Source organism: Arvicola amphibius, chromosome 8, assembly GCF_903992535.2.
Source record: "Arvicola amphibius chromosome 8, mArvAmp1.2, whole genome shotgun sequence".
Lineage (NCBI taxonomy): Eukaryota > Metazoa > Chordata > Mammalia > Rodentia > Cricetidae > Arvicola > Arvicola amphibius.
In genome coordinates this window covers 64,260,426-64,277,703 of record NC_052054.1, presented here as the reverse complement: position 1 = coordinate 64,277,703, position 17,278 = coordinate 64,260,426, and the positions used below count along the sequence as shown (strand labels likewise).

General features: G+C 34.7%; 1 protein-coding gene across 1 annotated transcript in view; it reads right to left on the bottom strand.

The window, feature by feature from the left end:
• The window catches only part of LOC119820333 (vomeronasal type-2 receptor 116-like), a 52,346-nt gene that overhangs the window by 21,127 nt on the left and 13,941 nt on the right, over positions 1-17,278 (bottom strand). The window contains exons 2-5 of the mRNA XM_038338525.1: positions 14,143-14,434; positions 13,086-13,883; positions 11,555-11,782; positions 4,716-4,839 (exon numbers count right to left, since the gene is read on the bottom strand). Of these exons, the coding sequence (XP_038194453.1) occupies positions 4,716-4,839; positions 11,555-11,782; positions 13,086-13,883; positions 14,143-14,434 (1,442 nt within the window). The remainder of the gene's footprint in view (positions 1-4,715; positions 4,840-11,554; positions 11,783-13,085; positions 13,884-14,142; positions 14,435-17,278) is intronic.

The window sequence follows — 17,278 nt, the reverse complement described above, 5'->3', positions numbered from 1 at the left end:
ATTAGGGTTGTCAAGAGACTTGGCTCTAGAGGGGTTCCCAGGTATCCAGGGAGATGCCCCAAGCTAGTTCCTTGGGCAGCTGAGGAGAGGGAGCCAGAAAAGGCCAGATCCTATAACCATACTCATAAATATCTTGCATATCACCATAGAACCTTCATCTGGCGATGGATGGAGATAGAGACAGAGCCCCACATTGGAGCACCGGACTGAGCTCCCAAGGTCCTGATGAGAAGCAGAAGGAGGAAGAACATGAGAAAGAAAGTCAGGACCGTGAGGGGTGCATTTACCCTCTGAAACGGTAGAACAGAATTAACAGGAGATCACCAAGACCAGTTGGAATGGGACTGATGGAACATGCAACCAAACTAGACTCTCTGAATGTGGCTGACGGTGGAGTCTGACTGAGAAACCAAGGACAAGTGCGATGAGCTTGGACTCTACAGCATGGATGGGCTCTGTGTGAGCCTTGTCAGTTTGGTTGATCACCTTCCTGGACCTGGGGGGGGGGGGGAGGACCTTGGACTTAACATAGTGTAGGGAACCCTGATGGCTCTTTGGCCTGGAAAGGGAGGGAGTGGGGGTATGGGTGGAAGGGAGGGGAGAGAAGGGGAAGAGGAGGGGAGGAGATAGAAATTTTTAAAATATTAAATAAAAAAAGACATAGGCTAACAGATTGGATCCAAAAACAGAGTCCATCCTTCTGCTACATAAAAGAAAGACACCACAACCTCAAATGCAGACACTGCCTCAGAGTAAAGTTTGGGAAAAATTTTACAGTCAAGTGAACCTAAGAAACAAACTGGTGTAACTATCCTAATATCTAACAAAATAGACTTTAAACAAAAATAAATCAGAATAGACAAATAAGGACATTTTATATTATCCACAATAAAAATCCATCAAGAGAAAATCTCAGTATTGAACGTCTATGCCCCAAATAAAAGGGAACCCTCATATGTAAAAGAAACACTACTAAAGCTTAAATTACACATTAAAACCCACACACTAATAGTGGGAGACTTCAACACCATACTCTCAGCAGAGAACAGACAGAAACATAACAGAGAAATAAGGGAACTAAAGTTGTTATGACTGAAATGGACCTAACCAATATCTATAGAACATTCCATCCAAACATAAAAGAATATATATTCTTCTCAGTACCTCACAGAACCTTCTCAAAAATTGATCACATACTAAGTAACAAGACAAACATAAACAAATATAAAAGAATTAGAATAACCCCATGTATCTTATCAGATAAAATTAGAATTCAACAGCAACACTAATTTCAGAAAGCTCACAAATGTATGGAAATTAAACAATGCTCATCTAAATCACCAGTAAGTCAAGGAACAAATAAAGGAAGAAATTAAAGACTACCTAAAATTTAATGAAAATGACCACACAGCATAGCCCAGTCTATAAGACACAATGAAAACAGTGTTAAGAGGCAAGTTCATAGTACTAAATACCTATATAAAGAAGCCAGAAAATTCCACACTTGTGAGTTAACAGAACACCTGAAAACTCTAGGACAAATAGAAAAAACTCATTCAGAAAGATGAGATAGCAGGCAATAATCAAATTGAAAGCCAAAATCAACAAAATAGAAACAAAGAAAACAATACAAAGCATCAGTGAACCAAAAAGTTGGTTAAGAAAATCAACAAAATTGACAAACCCTATCTAAACTAGCAGAAAGACCCAGAGAGAATATTCAAATTAACCAAATCAGAGATGTAAAGGAGGACAGACGTGGAGGAAATACAGAGAATCATCAGATCATACTTTAAAAACCTGTATTCCACAAAATTGGAAAATTTAAAGGAAACAGACAATTTTCTGGATAAATTACCAAAATTATATAAAGATAATATAAGCAATTTAAAAAGACCTATAACTATTACAGAAATAGAAACAGACATCAAAATTTCCCAACCACAAAAGCCCAGCACCTGATGATTTCAACACAGAATTCTACAAGATTTTCAAAGAACTAATTAAAGTACTTCTTAAATTGTTCCACATTATAGAAACAGAAGGAACACTGCCAAATTCTTTTTAAAAGGCTATAATTACCCTGACACCCAGACTATGCACAGACACTGCTAAGAAAGAGACTTATAGACTAATTTCCCTCATGAACATTGATGCAAAAATTCTTAATAAAACACTGGCAAACTGAATCCAAGAACACATCAGAAAAATCATTCACCTTGACCGTGCAGGCTTCATGCCAGAGATTTAGAAATGATTCAACATATGAAAATCTGTCACTGTACTTCAACATATAAACAAACTGAAAAAAAGAACACCTGATTTTCTCATTAGGTGCTGAAAAAGCCTTTAACAAAATTAGTCATCCCTTCAAGATAAATGTCTCAGAGAGAGCAGGGATACAAGAAATACACCTGAAGGCAAAATGCAGCAAGTTAACAGCCAACATCAAACTAAATCTGCAGAAAGTCAAAGTAGTCACACTTAAGTAAGGAAAAAGACAAGGTTGTGCACTTTCTCCATATCTATTCAATAGAGTACTTGAGGTTTTAGCAAGAACACTGAGACAACAAAAAGAATTCAAGATAATACAAATTGAAAAAAAAGAAGTAAAAGACTACTAACTGATACTATCATAGTTTACATAAGTGATCACAAAAAGTCTATCATGGAAATTCTACAACTCAGAAACACCTTCAGTAATCTATCAGGATACAAGATTAACATGGATATATCAGTAGCAGTCTTTACACAGATGATAAATGGGCTGATAAAAAATTAGAGAAACATGACCCTTCACAATAACCACAAATAACATGAAATATCTTGGAGTAACTGTAACCAAACAAGTGGAAGATCTGAATGACAAGAACTTTAAATCTTTGAAGAAAGAAATCAAGGAAGACACCAGAAAATGAAAAGATTTCCCGTGATCTTGGTTAAGTAGAATTAATATATTAAAAATGGCAATCTTACAAAAAGCATTCTACAGGTTCAGTGCAATGCCCATAAAAATCCCAGCAGAAGTCTTCACAGACCTTGAAATAACTAAACTTCATATTGTGAAGTAAAAAACCCAGAATAGCAAAAAAATCCTGTACAATAAAAAAAAAAAACTTTTGGAGGCATCACAGTCCCTGACTTCAAACTCTCCTACAGAGCTACAGTAATGAAAACAGGCTGGTAGTGGCATAATAACTTACAGGAGGACCAATGGAACAGAATCAAAGACTAAGATATCAATCCATGAACACTTGATTTTTGACAAAGAGACAAAAATATACAAAATGAAAAAAAGGGTATATTCTACAAATGGTGCTAGCATAACTGGATATAAATAGGTAGAAGAATGAAAGTATATCCATATGTATCACCATGCACAAAACTCAAGTCCAAATGGATCCCACCACACTGAACCTCATAGAGCAGTATGTGGGAAATACAGTTTCACACATTGGCACAAGAGACTACTTTTTAAATATAACACCAGTAGCACACACACTGAAAGTAACAATGAATAAATGGGACCTCCTAAAACTAAGTAGCTTCTACAATGGAAAGTACATGGTCAACAAGACAAAATGACAACCTACAGAATTGGAAAAGATCTTCACCAAGCCCACATTGGACAGGAGGCTAATCTCCAAAATATTCAAAGAAGTCAAGAAATTTGCCATCAAAGAGAAAATAATGCAATGAAAAGTGGGTACAGACCTAAACAGAGAACTCTCAGCAGATAAATCTAAAATGGCTAAAAGACACTTAAGAAAATGCTCAGTATCCTCAGGCCTCAGAGAAATGGAAATCAAAACAACTCGGAGTTTCCATCTTGCACCTGTAATAATGGCCAAGATTAAAAAACACTGATGACACCTTAGACAACAAAGAGGACCCAAAAATATAATCTACATGGAAAGTAGAAAAGGGTAAGATCTCCTGAGTAAACTGGGAGTTTGGGGATCATGGAAGAGGGTAGAATAGAAACAGGGAGGAAGAAAGGGGAGTGGAGAAAAATACACAGCTCTGTTAAAAACAATTAAAAATAAATAAATAAATAAATAAATAAATAAATAAATAAATAAATAAATAAATAATAAAAGGGAGCAATGAATATTGATTGAAGTCTTCTAACTAAACAGGTAACCTTCTGATAATTTTACTAGTATTGATTTCTCCTCCTCATTAATCTTACGGAACTCTTGGATTTTGTTCCTACGTGCATATAGAAAAGTTCAAAGGATCTGATGCACTATTCTCTTCTACATTGATTCCTGCTTTTACACAGTGGCTAAAAACTTTTACATTGACACATATGGATATGTGATTAGAAAAAATAATATTAATAAAGATTCGTTACTGAATCAAATCTACATGTAGTTTCAGTGAATATCAATCACCATTAAAGAACTTGTATACAAGATCTTTAATTTACTCATACTGTACTTTGATTACCAAAACTGTTTCTTTGAGGAAATCAAGCCTACCATGTATTTACAATGAGTTTAAGATGTATGCCATAATGTGTTATGTAAAGTAAAAGGTGTATGACATGATGTGTTACTTATTAAAATTGTTAATGATTATAGTTCTATAAAACTAACACAATAGTGATATACTTTATTTCTGCAGTGACCTTTTAAGTTCCTTTGATCAACCCTGTGTATTTTACAGAGGATGAAGTATGTGAAGGATTTATCTCAGCAGCAAACACTCACTTGTTTCATTAGAAACTTCATTTTGTGGGCAGGGACTGCAATCAAAACAGCAGGCTGCCATTCCCTTCTGCCAGATTTTTCTGAAACCAGGACCACAATCAGCACTGCACACAGAGTATGGCATCTGAGGAAAATAAGACACAAGTTGGTATCAGTTTTACCTACTCCTTCTATAACTATATTATTTTGTCATGCTGTAATATCAATAAACTTATTTAATACACACCAAAAGAGTGACCAGATTAAACTTAACGTATTATATAATGCCAATCATATGATTGTATAGACGAGTTGTTTGCTGTGGGCAAACATTTTATAGCTTGCAAACTGATTTTTATACTTAATTTTCATCACCTTGACACAAAGTACAAGAAAAAGTTAGAGGGAAAATTAACTAAATTATTTCTCTATCAAACTAGCCTGCTGTCAAAAACTTAAGCATTTTATTAGTGGGTCATTGATGTAGGACTGGCCAACTCATCGTTGTCGGTGCTATCCCTAGGCAGGGCTATATGAGAACTAAAGCAAAGAAAGACAGTAAGTATTGTTACTTCAGGGTGTATGATTTAGGAGCAGTCTCTAGATTCATGTTATGTTACTGTTTCCTGTAATTTATGAGCCAAATCAAACCTCCTCCTCAATTTGATTATGGTCAGTGTTTAATCACAGCAATAGCACAAAAATCTAGGATGAATGGACATCTGAAACAGGGGGAATATCTCTTCAAATGTCAGATAGAACAAATAAACTCCAAAAATAGAACTGCAAAGCATGACAAACAGAATATTAAGAGAAAAACAGCTAAATAGGAAGAGCATGGTGCAATTGTGGTGAGGAAGTGTTGAACTGATGTGTATTGAGCTGAAAGTTAGGGTATTTCCTGACATCAATGTGTTTTAGAAAGACTGCAAATACTTGGGGAAATGAAGAAAAGTTAGGTTTATTAAAGTTAATTGAAGAATTTATTAAAGTTTAAAATAAAAAAAAGCTTTTTATAATCAAAATCCTCAGGATAGTGATCTATATACAGCTTTAGATTGCTTATGATTTTGGGGTGCTCACTCTGATTTCTTTCTTCAGTATTTAGTTATGTGTCAAAAATCAGTGTCTCCTGGAGTAGAAGCTCCTTCAGCCAGTAACCTTTAAGATACCAGCCAACTTGGGTGTGGCTTTTTATACTATAAATGTTGATGTAAATCATGTGCTTGCTCTCTCTTCTCACTGCTGGATTTGGTTCCTGTTCTTTCCTACAGAGGGCTGTGATCTGTGAGTCTACCCCTAAATAAATAATCCTTTATTATACTCAATTCTGAGCTAGTGTGGGATTTCCTTCTAGCATACATCTTCATTCTATTACACATGGGCTCTTATATGTATTCCACAATATAATTAACTACAAATCTTCTCTTTTTATTCTTTTCTTGAAACAGGATCTCTAAAGATAGTGTTACTAGATTTCAACTCCCTAAATAAAGATTGTGTGTCTTTTATTACATAGAAATCTGTCTTGCATGCCTCCTGAATACTGCAATTGAACGTTTATGCTAACAGTTTATACATTTCATCCCTTCTTTATTGCATTTAATGCTTATCATTTTTGTACTTAGTAAGATATTGAAGATTATTTTCTAGAAGAACAGAGAAAAATTATATCCTTTTTCAATTTCTGCTCATGTCTCTATATGCAACCTTAACTCACTTGGACTTGCTATGCAGGCCAGACTGTCCAAAAGAACTAGTATTTTGTCTACTTTTGTCTCCCAGTAGTTTTACTTAAAGGTATTCACCACCACATGTTGTGTGAGAGCTCCTGCTTTTGGTCCTGGCCACCCTGCTAGCTTACATTCAAAATAACTACATAGAAATTACATTAATTAAATTACTGACTGGCCTATTAGCTCTAGCCTCTTATTGGCTAACTCTCACATCTTGATTAACCCATTTCTATTAAATCTGTGTATCACCATGTGACTGTGGCTTACCGGTAAGATTTTAACCTACATCCATCTCAGGCAGGAGAATCATGGCATCTCCATATTGGCTCTCTGTCTTACTCTGCTTTCTTACTCCCAGAATTCAGTTCTGCCTACTCTGCCTACCTAAGTGCTACCCTAACAAAAGACCAAGGAAGTTTCTTTATTCAACCACAATGAAAGCAACACACAAACAGAAGGACCTCCTACACCAACCACATACACATGCTTCACTTATGCTTTTATTGGAAATTCTTTCAGTTTCTCTTCATACAGCACAATCTAGTCAAAATAATTGCCATAGGAAAAAAAACTTTTTAATATGATCAGGCTGGAAAAAAATCAGTAATTACAAAAAAGAAAACATTATTAAATCAAGATGTGTTCCTTCTATTGTGCCAGGATTTTGTTTGTTTTAAATTTTAACTCTGAATGAATGTAATGCTGTTAAGAGCTGTTTCTGTACCTATTTGGATAACCATGAAGTCTTATACATCAGTCTATTTCTGTGGCACATTTACTTAACTGATTTATATATTTTTAACCATCTTTGTAACCCTTGAATGAAGTTATGTTTATCATAGCAACAGATCTTTCTGTTGTTTTGTTGAGCTACATCTTTTAGTCTTTAGTTGAGAATTTTCAATCCATTCCTACCAAAGTGTTTAGTTTATCATTTTTATATTCTGTTCAATTTCCACAAAATCCCTTCCCTCCATATTTATATAAAATATCTCTTCATGTTTGCCATTGGCATTTGTTTTAAGACGCCAAAATTGATGTTGATTTTTTAAACCAATCTTTTTGCTTGTTTACTATGATTAGAGAATATGAAGGTTAACATTTGTTTTTGAGAATTATTTGCTAGTTATTTTTCACTTTTGAGATTGTTATATTTGATACTTTTTGTTTGTTTGTTTTTGAGAAAGGGTTTCTCTGTAGCTTTGGAGCCTGTCCTGGAAATAGTTCTTGTAGACCAGGCTGGCCTAAAACTCACAGAGATCTTCCTGCCTCTGTCTCCTGAGTGCCAGGATTAAAGACACATGTCACCACTTCTGGGTTTATATTTGATAATTTTATAGCAGCTGAGTTTCCATATGGTGTTCTATTAGTCTTTCTTGACCACTTTTATTTACCTTACTTTTCAGTGTGTAGGGGTTCTTCAAGTGTCTTCTATAGTACTGTCAGTGTGGTTATGAATTCCTATAGTTTATATACATCATTGAGCATTGGTCTGTCTCTGTATTAGTTACTGTTCTCTAGAGTAACAGAACTTATGTGAAATGTATCTGTCTCTGTCCCTCTCTCTCTGCTTCTCTGACTCTCCAATCCTCTCTCTTTATAGCCAGCCTGGCCTGCACAGCAAGTCTAAGTGAGTTAGGGTTGCATATAGAAATCCTGGCTCCAGAGAAATGGAGAGAAATTGGAAAAGAATATAAATTTTCTCCATTCTTCTTGAAAATCCTATTTATCTATAAATCTATCTATCTATCTATCTATCTATCTATCTATCTATCATCTATCTTTCTTTCTATCATCTATCTATCTATCTATCTATCTATCTATCTATCATCTATCTATCTATCTATATCTATCTCTATCTATCTATCTATCTATCATCTATCTATCATCTATCTTTCTATCTATCTATCTATCTATCTATCTATCTATCTATCTATCTATATCTATATCTATCTATTTCCATTAAAGGTATGTATCATTATCATACAATGTAAGATATGTCTTCCTACTTCAAAGATTTGAATGACAAGTGGATCTTCCTACTTCAAATTAAGTGAAAATATTTTACAAGTGTGCTATTTTCTTTTGGGTTTGAATAAATTACACATATAGTAAAAATGTATAACCATAAAGCAGTTATACCCTTGTTTGATTATAAATGAAAATTTTGATAAGCAGGTAATTGTGTTTGGAAATATTTCCTCTCACTGGTCAAATTGCATCACTGATAATCTCCACTTTTAATAGCCCATGAAGGAAGTCTAATTGAAAGAAGACAAGGTTGCCAGGCAAAAGTTGGGAGCATGGAGGGTAGAGGAAAGGGGAGAACGGGAGAGAGAGGGAAGAAAGGCAGGATTGGGAAGAGCTTGAGGGAGTGGGATGGTTGGATGGAGGAAGGAGGGATATGGGAGAAGGGAAAGAGATATCTTAATTGAGGGAGCCATTTTGGAGTTGGCAAGAGGCTTGCCTTTGGAGGGTTCCCAGGAGTCCACCGGGATGACCCCACCTAGGACCCTGGGCAGTGGAGGAGAGGGTGCCTGAACTGGCTTTGTCCCTCAGTCAGACTCATCTTGAATATCACTATAGAAACTTTGTCCAGCGATGGATGGAGATAGAGGCAGAGACCAGCATTGGATCACTGGACTGAGCTCCCAAGGTCCAGTTGAAGAGTGGAAGGAGGGAAAATATGTGCAAGGAAGTCAGGACCACCAGGGGTTGGTTCACCCAGTGAGAAAGTGTGCCTGAGCTAATGGGAACTCACCAAATCCATCTGAACTGGAACTGAATGAGCATGGGATCAAACTGGACCTTCTGAATGTGACTGACAATTGGGGCAGACTGAGGAGCCAATGATAATGGCATGGGGATTTGTCTCTACTACATGTACTGGCTTTTGGGGATCCTGTTCAATTTGGATGCATACCTTCCTAAGCCTGGATATAGGGGGGAGGGCCTTGGACTTCCCACAGGGCAGTGTACCTTGCCCTCTCTTAAGACTAGAGGGCATGGGGAAGAGGGTGTGTGAGGGGAGCAGGAGGGAAGTAGGAGGAGGGAAGGAAGTGGAAATTTTGATTGGTATTATTTATAAAGTAATAAAAAAGAGTCCATGCCTTATCAATAAGGCACCTTTCTATGAAATGTTTTTCTTTCCTGAAGCCTTCAATTTCCTTTCTTTATCAGTATATGTCAAATTCTAAGTAAAATATGTCATGGGAAAGTTCTCTTCTAATATTATATGTTTAGTATTCAAAGGGCTTCTGTCTCTAAATAACCACATTTGTCACTGCATTTTGGGAAATTACTATTACATTTTATTGGATATAATGCTGATACCTCAGTGAGTTCTTCTCTTCTATCCATTTTTTTTGCAAATTTGATTCTTTTATCATATACCCTTGGTTTCATATATCTTTCAGTGGTCCTTATTTTTATCTTTGTCATAGTTTCAGTTTTCTAGCTCTTCTCTCTATCCTTCAATACTTACCATCCTTTATTCAACTTGAAATATTCCATTTGTGAGTTTTCTCTCTATAATTTTAATTGGATTTGTTTGGTCTTTTCTTTACATATTTTAGTTTGATTTTTTCATTATTTTGTACCTTTTGGAAAATATCTGTCACTCAGTTTCCTATAGCATTCCAATTTTAACGATTTCATTGCCTTCTCCTGGAGGATTTGTGTCCTCTTTGATATTTGGAAATATTGCTATAATAATTCTTTGAATTACCTTATTAGTATGTCATTAAGAATAATCTTATTTTAGCCTATGACTATAACAATGGAGTTGTATTGCTTTGATGTCTTTATATTTTTGTTCATTTGTTTTCGAATTCTGGGAGTAGAGTATTGGTTGTCATATTCATAATCTTCTGTTTAGCCTCAGGAGATGTTTTGTAATGGCCAAGTGAGACTTGGTAAGCGCACACTTGAAAAATAATTTGATTATGAATGAACTATATATCCCTTAGTGAATATATAGTTCAATAATATACACTCAGGGTGTGAATATCCTCCTTACTCTAAGGAAGAATATTTTTGTAGAATTTATACTATCTTGGATACCTGAGATATAATTTTAGATCAAGCCTAAAGACTTTTCTGAACCTAACACCTTGATATTTCAAGTCAATTTTTACTGGAAAAACTTGAATTGGATACCTTAAAACCAGTCACATCAGAATTCACAACTATAGCAATTCTTAGACTCATAACGGAAGTCATCATTTCTAAATGTTCAAGAGCCATTTCTTTTACTAACAATATGTCCTCCCCACACAGATAAGGAAACTAGACACATAGTTGTTTGTTTGAGTGAAAATATAAAAGAATTTATGGGACCAAGTAAAGTTCCTCTAATGAGCAATTTCTTTAACAGGATATAACAGGATATATTTCAGTGTTGGAGAAATGGTAGAGCTGTAAATAACAATTGCTGCTTATGTCTAAGGCCCTGGTTTTGTTTTTTAGTCTGCCACTATGCTGTCTCCACATCCCTGATATCCAAATCATTGTGTTGGCATTCATATGTATTACATATACCAGTTTTGCACAGAAATTTGTACAGACAAAACACCCAAAGCTACTTAAAAGAAAAATGAGAGAAAGAAAGAACAAAATTATAATTCATGGTTATCTAAATGGGTCATGCAAACATCATCTTACTGTACCATTAGAGATGTTGGCAATTTAACATGTTTGTTAAAATGCTTAAAGTAAATTATATAATAAAACTTAATGATTTGAATGTGTTTTCTTTGCTCTCCCTTACAATTATCATAGTCTTTTAGTCCCTTTATTAAAGGCTTAATAGAAAAGACAAAAATCACTATGTGGTAATCAAAATGGCCACAAGAGACTATGCCTCACTTTACTGTAAATAATATAGAATAGTGGTAAAATGAAGTTTATTTTTGTATTAAAACAATAAATATGTCTGGAATAATAAGAATTCACTGTATGCATGTCTGAAATCCTCTAAGGATTAAAAACACGTCAAATAAAAAAATAAATATTCCCTATTTTAAAATCCATTTCTTTGCACTAGGTTCCAAATGAGGCACAAATAGACCCATTGACAATGTTACTACTGTACAATGGAAATGAATACAGTTAGGTCAGACCCACCTGTCTACTTCCTGTTGACTGTTCTATCATGTCTTCATATAAATGCAGCTGTTGACCATGTGGAAAATACGTGCTAAACTCTCCTATCTTTATCTTAAATCCAAGACCATATGGAAAATTCCAAATATGAAAAATGTCATACTCTTCCTGAAGTTTTTCTTTCTGGTTCATATTCACTCTGTCCCCAACAGGATTAATGAAGTGGGTAGTCCTCATAAATGAGTGCAGCTGAAAGAGACATGCCATTTTATAGTGTATATGCCCTTTCTTGAAGTCATAAAATGTATTCTGAGCTCATCTTAAAGTCAATATTATTGAAGTTTTCCAGAGAAGAAATATCAATAAATCAAGTGCATCAATAAAATTATCATAAAGTTCCTAGAATTTAAGTTCTTTCATGGGAAACTACCAAACAGAAACACAGACATATATGCAGACACCAAACATTGATATGAAAATACAGAGAGTGAGAGAGACATACAGAAAAACTCACATCTGTATAGACATACATTTCATACACACATTTAAGCTTTGACACCTGCATGAAAATAAAGTCACACATAGACATATGCACCAAAATAGATACACAGAAACAGAAACCTGCAAAAATACATACACAATCCAATACACACATTCATACACTCATGGACAAATACACACAGAAAGATATACACAAATAGAAAGACCCACACAGAGACATTGACATAGACAGATTTGTGCTCATATCCCAAGATAAATTTATGGAAAGACAGACAGACAGATATACACATGCACATCACACACACAGTGAGAGAGAAACAGATATATACACATGTGCATGCAATACACAACACAATAAGATAGATACAAGTAAACACATTCACTGAAAAACAAACAAGAAAATATTTACAGAAACAAACACCCATACAGAAAGACATTTACAAAAGACAAATTTATACTAGATAACACAGAGAGATAGATATGAAATAGACAAGAATACATAATAAGTACTGAGCAACACAGATATACACAGAGATACACAGAAACACACAAACACACACACAGTGAGAACCACCCATTTACATTCATAAATATACATGTATACCCTAAACTGAAGAATAAGTACTCTTTACTATGTAACTACTTTCAGAAGGTGAAATGAGATTGGCCGAGCCTAAAGCAGGAATAAAGCAGTTCAGAAAACTTGCAAAAACCATCTCATACATTTATTACCACAATAAATGAGCAAGGATTCATTTTCTCATCATGGACAGGATTAATGAGGAAGAACTATTAAGTTTACAGTATTATAACAGGTACCATGATATTCAGGTGCTCTGTAACAAAATAAGTCATCTCACTTGATAAATTGTTTATTTCACACCACTGTTTTTGCATTAAGATTCATAACAACCTCCAGATTTACATTATTACCAGGAAATATTCAAGAATCTTTCTATTTTATAAAATATTTTTAATCAAGTAAATTTGGGCATTTGACAGATGCTTAAAGACTATGACATAAAATTTCATCCAAAAGAAGAAACACTACCTTCAAACAATGAACATAATATCCTTTCCAATTATGCACTTGTTGAAGATACATATCATGGAGAGCATGGGCAAAAGCATACACAGCATTATATATATCATAACTGTCATCACTAAAGGCCATGTCAAAAGTCTGTACCTTTAACCATTGCAATGAGGCATTGGATAAACATTTCTTCAGGGTCTTACACTTAGAATCTGAGAGTTCGCAGTTCAAGTTCATCCACTCCAGACTTGCCAGGTATTCATCCGTGTATTTGAGAGGGTTCAATGTCTGAACAAAAATTTTAAAGCTAGAAATCTCAGCATGGTGGTGTGCAAAAGCTAATATACCATGGGATGAACTAAGTGGAAAGTCTCTCTTACTTGTGATGACATCCCACTGTGAGGTGGTGACCCATATTCTCTGTATACCTAGAGATTGCCACCTTCTAAAACTCACAGCTAGAGTACTGTCTGTGTCACCATAAATGATAACTACATTTGTGGATGATGTCATGATTTGGTTATAATGTATTTCAGCTCTTGACCAGATTAAATGCATTTCGACTGGAATCATATTCACAAAGGCAAAGCAAACTGTATTTTTTTCCATCTCTCTCCTCAAGTGTGAGAGAAATTGAATACCCTGATCATTGTCTGAGATGGCCAGTCCAATCCAGTTCCAGTTGAATTGTAGCATCAACGACACCATGGCAATGGCTAGAGATGTGTCTTTGGGGGCCATCTGATACAGATAGGGAAATTGTTCATGATTGCTCAGGATGGGATGAAAAGGCCCATAGGTAAGTTGAAGGACCTAGGGCACAGGGAACAACATGAGATAGCATGCACTTTTAAGAACTTACAACACACTTTCAGCAAAGAGTTTCTTAAAACCCTAAAAACCCTTAAAACCTGTTACTTCTTCCCTCATCAACAAGTCACTGAATAGTAACCTTGAACTACACTGTTTAACAAAAGAATGAAGCTAGTATCCTCCTCGCAATCTTCTTAGCATCTAGGAATTGTAACAATGAAATCAGAATTTCTTGCAAACCTGCAACACGAAATCTCACCTGTAGAGATTTGTAGAAGTTTAGGACTGTGCCAAACATCGCAGATGTTGCCCAGTCTGGTCCTGAAAGTACTATTATACATATAGGCTCCTTTTGACAGTAATAATTAGGAAGAATATCAGGAGTTTCTTCATAAATATGCAAGAGACTGTTTAAATGTGACACATTCTTACAGCCACCTTCTTGAAAATCAAATACTAATGATGTGTTTGATAAAAGACCAGGGTTCCTATTGACTTCATCCATGGAAAAAGCTAGGGCCAATGCAAACTGGTTGTGTTCAGCTGTTGTTCTGTAAAAGGGTATGACAATAAGTATGGACAGAGATCTACAGATGATCCTCAATAGTAAAAAAAAGAAGAACTATCCTGAGCTGGACAGTATTCCCAACCACCCCCAAATACTAAAACAAATTGTCTATGCTGTGAGATTGGAATGACATAAGAAGCTGCCAAGCTTGCAAAAGCTTAAAAGCTCATCACAATGCATCTGCCATATGTAAGATGGATCATTTTCATCTTCCAAGTAATGTGTTGTCTATTTCTGGTATTTGAGTACTTACACTAAAGATAAAGACAATGGCAGAGGTTTTGACCAAACAGTAAAATTACTTATGTATTTATTTTGAAATCATTGAACAATATGAAAAATTCATGTGAAATGTGAGTATTTCTTATGAAATTATCTGAATTGGCTAAGGCAGTTAAATAATGCCTGATGAGCACATAATGGTCTGGGCAGCATTTGACTCTTGTGCTTTCAATTCCTTATAACCAATGGGCATTATAGTTAACATATGCCCTCATATGTTGTTCTTTTTTCACTCTAGTTTATCTAATACAGGTGTAAAATATTTTTAAAGATTTATTTTTAATTAAATTCAAATACCAGAGATGTGTTTAATAAAGTTGTATGTATGTGTTCACCAATGCTTATAAATTACATAAACAGGAAATGAATTTCAAAGTTTCAAATGTTACTTTGCATTTTCTATTTACTAGACTGGCCTCAAATGTACAGAAATACACCAGTTCTAGGTTCTTAGTGCAGAGATTAAGGCCATTTGCTAACTCTCCAATACTGTTCACCTATTTTATGATTATACAGACATGTTATATATTCATACTGCATATATCTTACCAGCATACTTTTTCTTCTACAAAATAGCTTTGACTACCTTTTCAGTTACACTAACACAAAAATAGGATCCTAAATAAATTTGTGTATATCAGCATAACATCTTTATAAAATGTAAGAAAAATGTTTTGAGGAAGTTTTGTAATAAAAAAATGGGTAACAGGTAAGTTGGGAATGAATAATACCAATTTGTTTTTATGTTTTGGAAAGAATGACAACTTCTCTCTCTTTCTATTCATTTCATATTATCTGACCAGTAACTATCAATCATACCTCTTAATTCTGAATGATTCACTCAGAGTTAAATACAGTATGTTTCCTACTTAGCAACTATACCACGCTGTGTCTTTTATGTATTTATTTGTATATTTTAAAAATAAAAATAATTTTAGGATATTCTTTATTATCACACAGAAAAAGACATCATTTAAAATTTAGAAAAACACAACAAGAATTTTTAAATAGAGCTTGTGAAGCTCAAAAACTCATTCCTGCCACTAACCATTAAGGAGTATTATTGCTTGTATACTTTGAGTGGCCCAGTGAACTAAAGTGTTATGTTTGATAACAGCTCTCAACAATCCACAAAATCAAAAGTTTTACAGTGTTCACATTCATAAAATATGCAGCTATAATTAGTAAATTTATCAAGCAAAAAAATAAGAGGCAAATGGGTTAGAAGTGTCAGAAAATAAAGAATTTAGATACAAAGAGAGAAGACATATGATTCTTAACTAATGGCAAAGAAGAGTTAGTAGGTAACTCCTCTCTTTCCATTTTCAAGTGTTACCAAGTATCACATGCCACAGGTGTCGCTTAGGCCAAGTGACAAGGGATGTGACAGCCTTACTTTTCAAGAATTCAAACATATCTTTTAATCAATTCAAAGAATTCAAACATATCTCTAATAAAGAAGGAATAATTTATTCATTAATTCAATCATATCTCTCTTTAGTAAAGAATAAATAATCCCTTCTTTACTGAAGAAAGGGTGAAGAACTGGAATTTGAAATCAAAGGAGAGTGACTGTACTTTTATAAAAGCAATGTGTGAACAAATAGGAACACATATGATCTTCACAATAGGAAACATATGATCTTCACAATGGACTGGTCTACTTCCATTCTCAATGCAGCTTTATAAGACATTTTGTGATCATGTGCATAGTATTGAAGAGAATTACTATATATCTATGTGAAAATTTTTCTGCAGCTAGTTTTGCCACAAATATTAGTTGAACTAAAACTTGCATTAAGACCTACATATTAATATATGTTCATCAGCTTATTGTACTCTATGGCCATTTGCTTGTACCCACTTTTAATGATGCTAAATGAAACAATGCGGTTTCATTTAATAAGTCAATACCTGCTACTGTGCTATGAAAACTGTAAAGAAGAGGGCTATAAATGATGGAACAAGGCAGAGAGTCCATTCTTCACTCAACTGCCAGTTGTGTAATTTGGAGTTGTAAAATATGCTTGATGTATGTTTACAAGATAGGCTGCATTACAGTCCCATGATGCAACTTGGTAAGCACTGTAAAAAAGCATCTGAGTACTTTTATTTTAATTTTTACTTACTTTTTCCTAATTGCCTGTTCAGAAAAGTTTTACTGTTACCTCATGTGTTTTGAGCATTATGTAACCTTTCTCTGGGCTAATTAACAATTAACAAATGACTATTCACCAAAGATAAAATATCAGTGGCAGAACAAGTCAATTATTCAAGCCAATTTCTACATTGGTTTACCAAGTATCTACCTGGGAACACTGGCTGCCAACATGAGTCCCAGGTAGGACACTTTCTATTGAACTCTGCAAATCTCTACTCTTTCAGTGCCAGCTCATTCTATCACTTGTTTTTAATTTCCCCTTTCTAGGTTATCCCAGTCCCCACTTTTGCAGAGTCTCCTACCTATACCAGAGACTACAATGGCCTCTAGAATTCTAGGTAGACCATCCAACCTTGAACCTCCACCACTGTCCATGTCCCATCG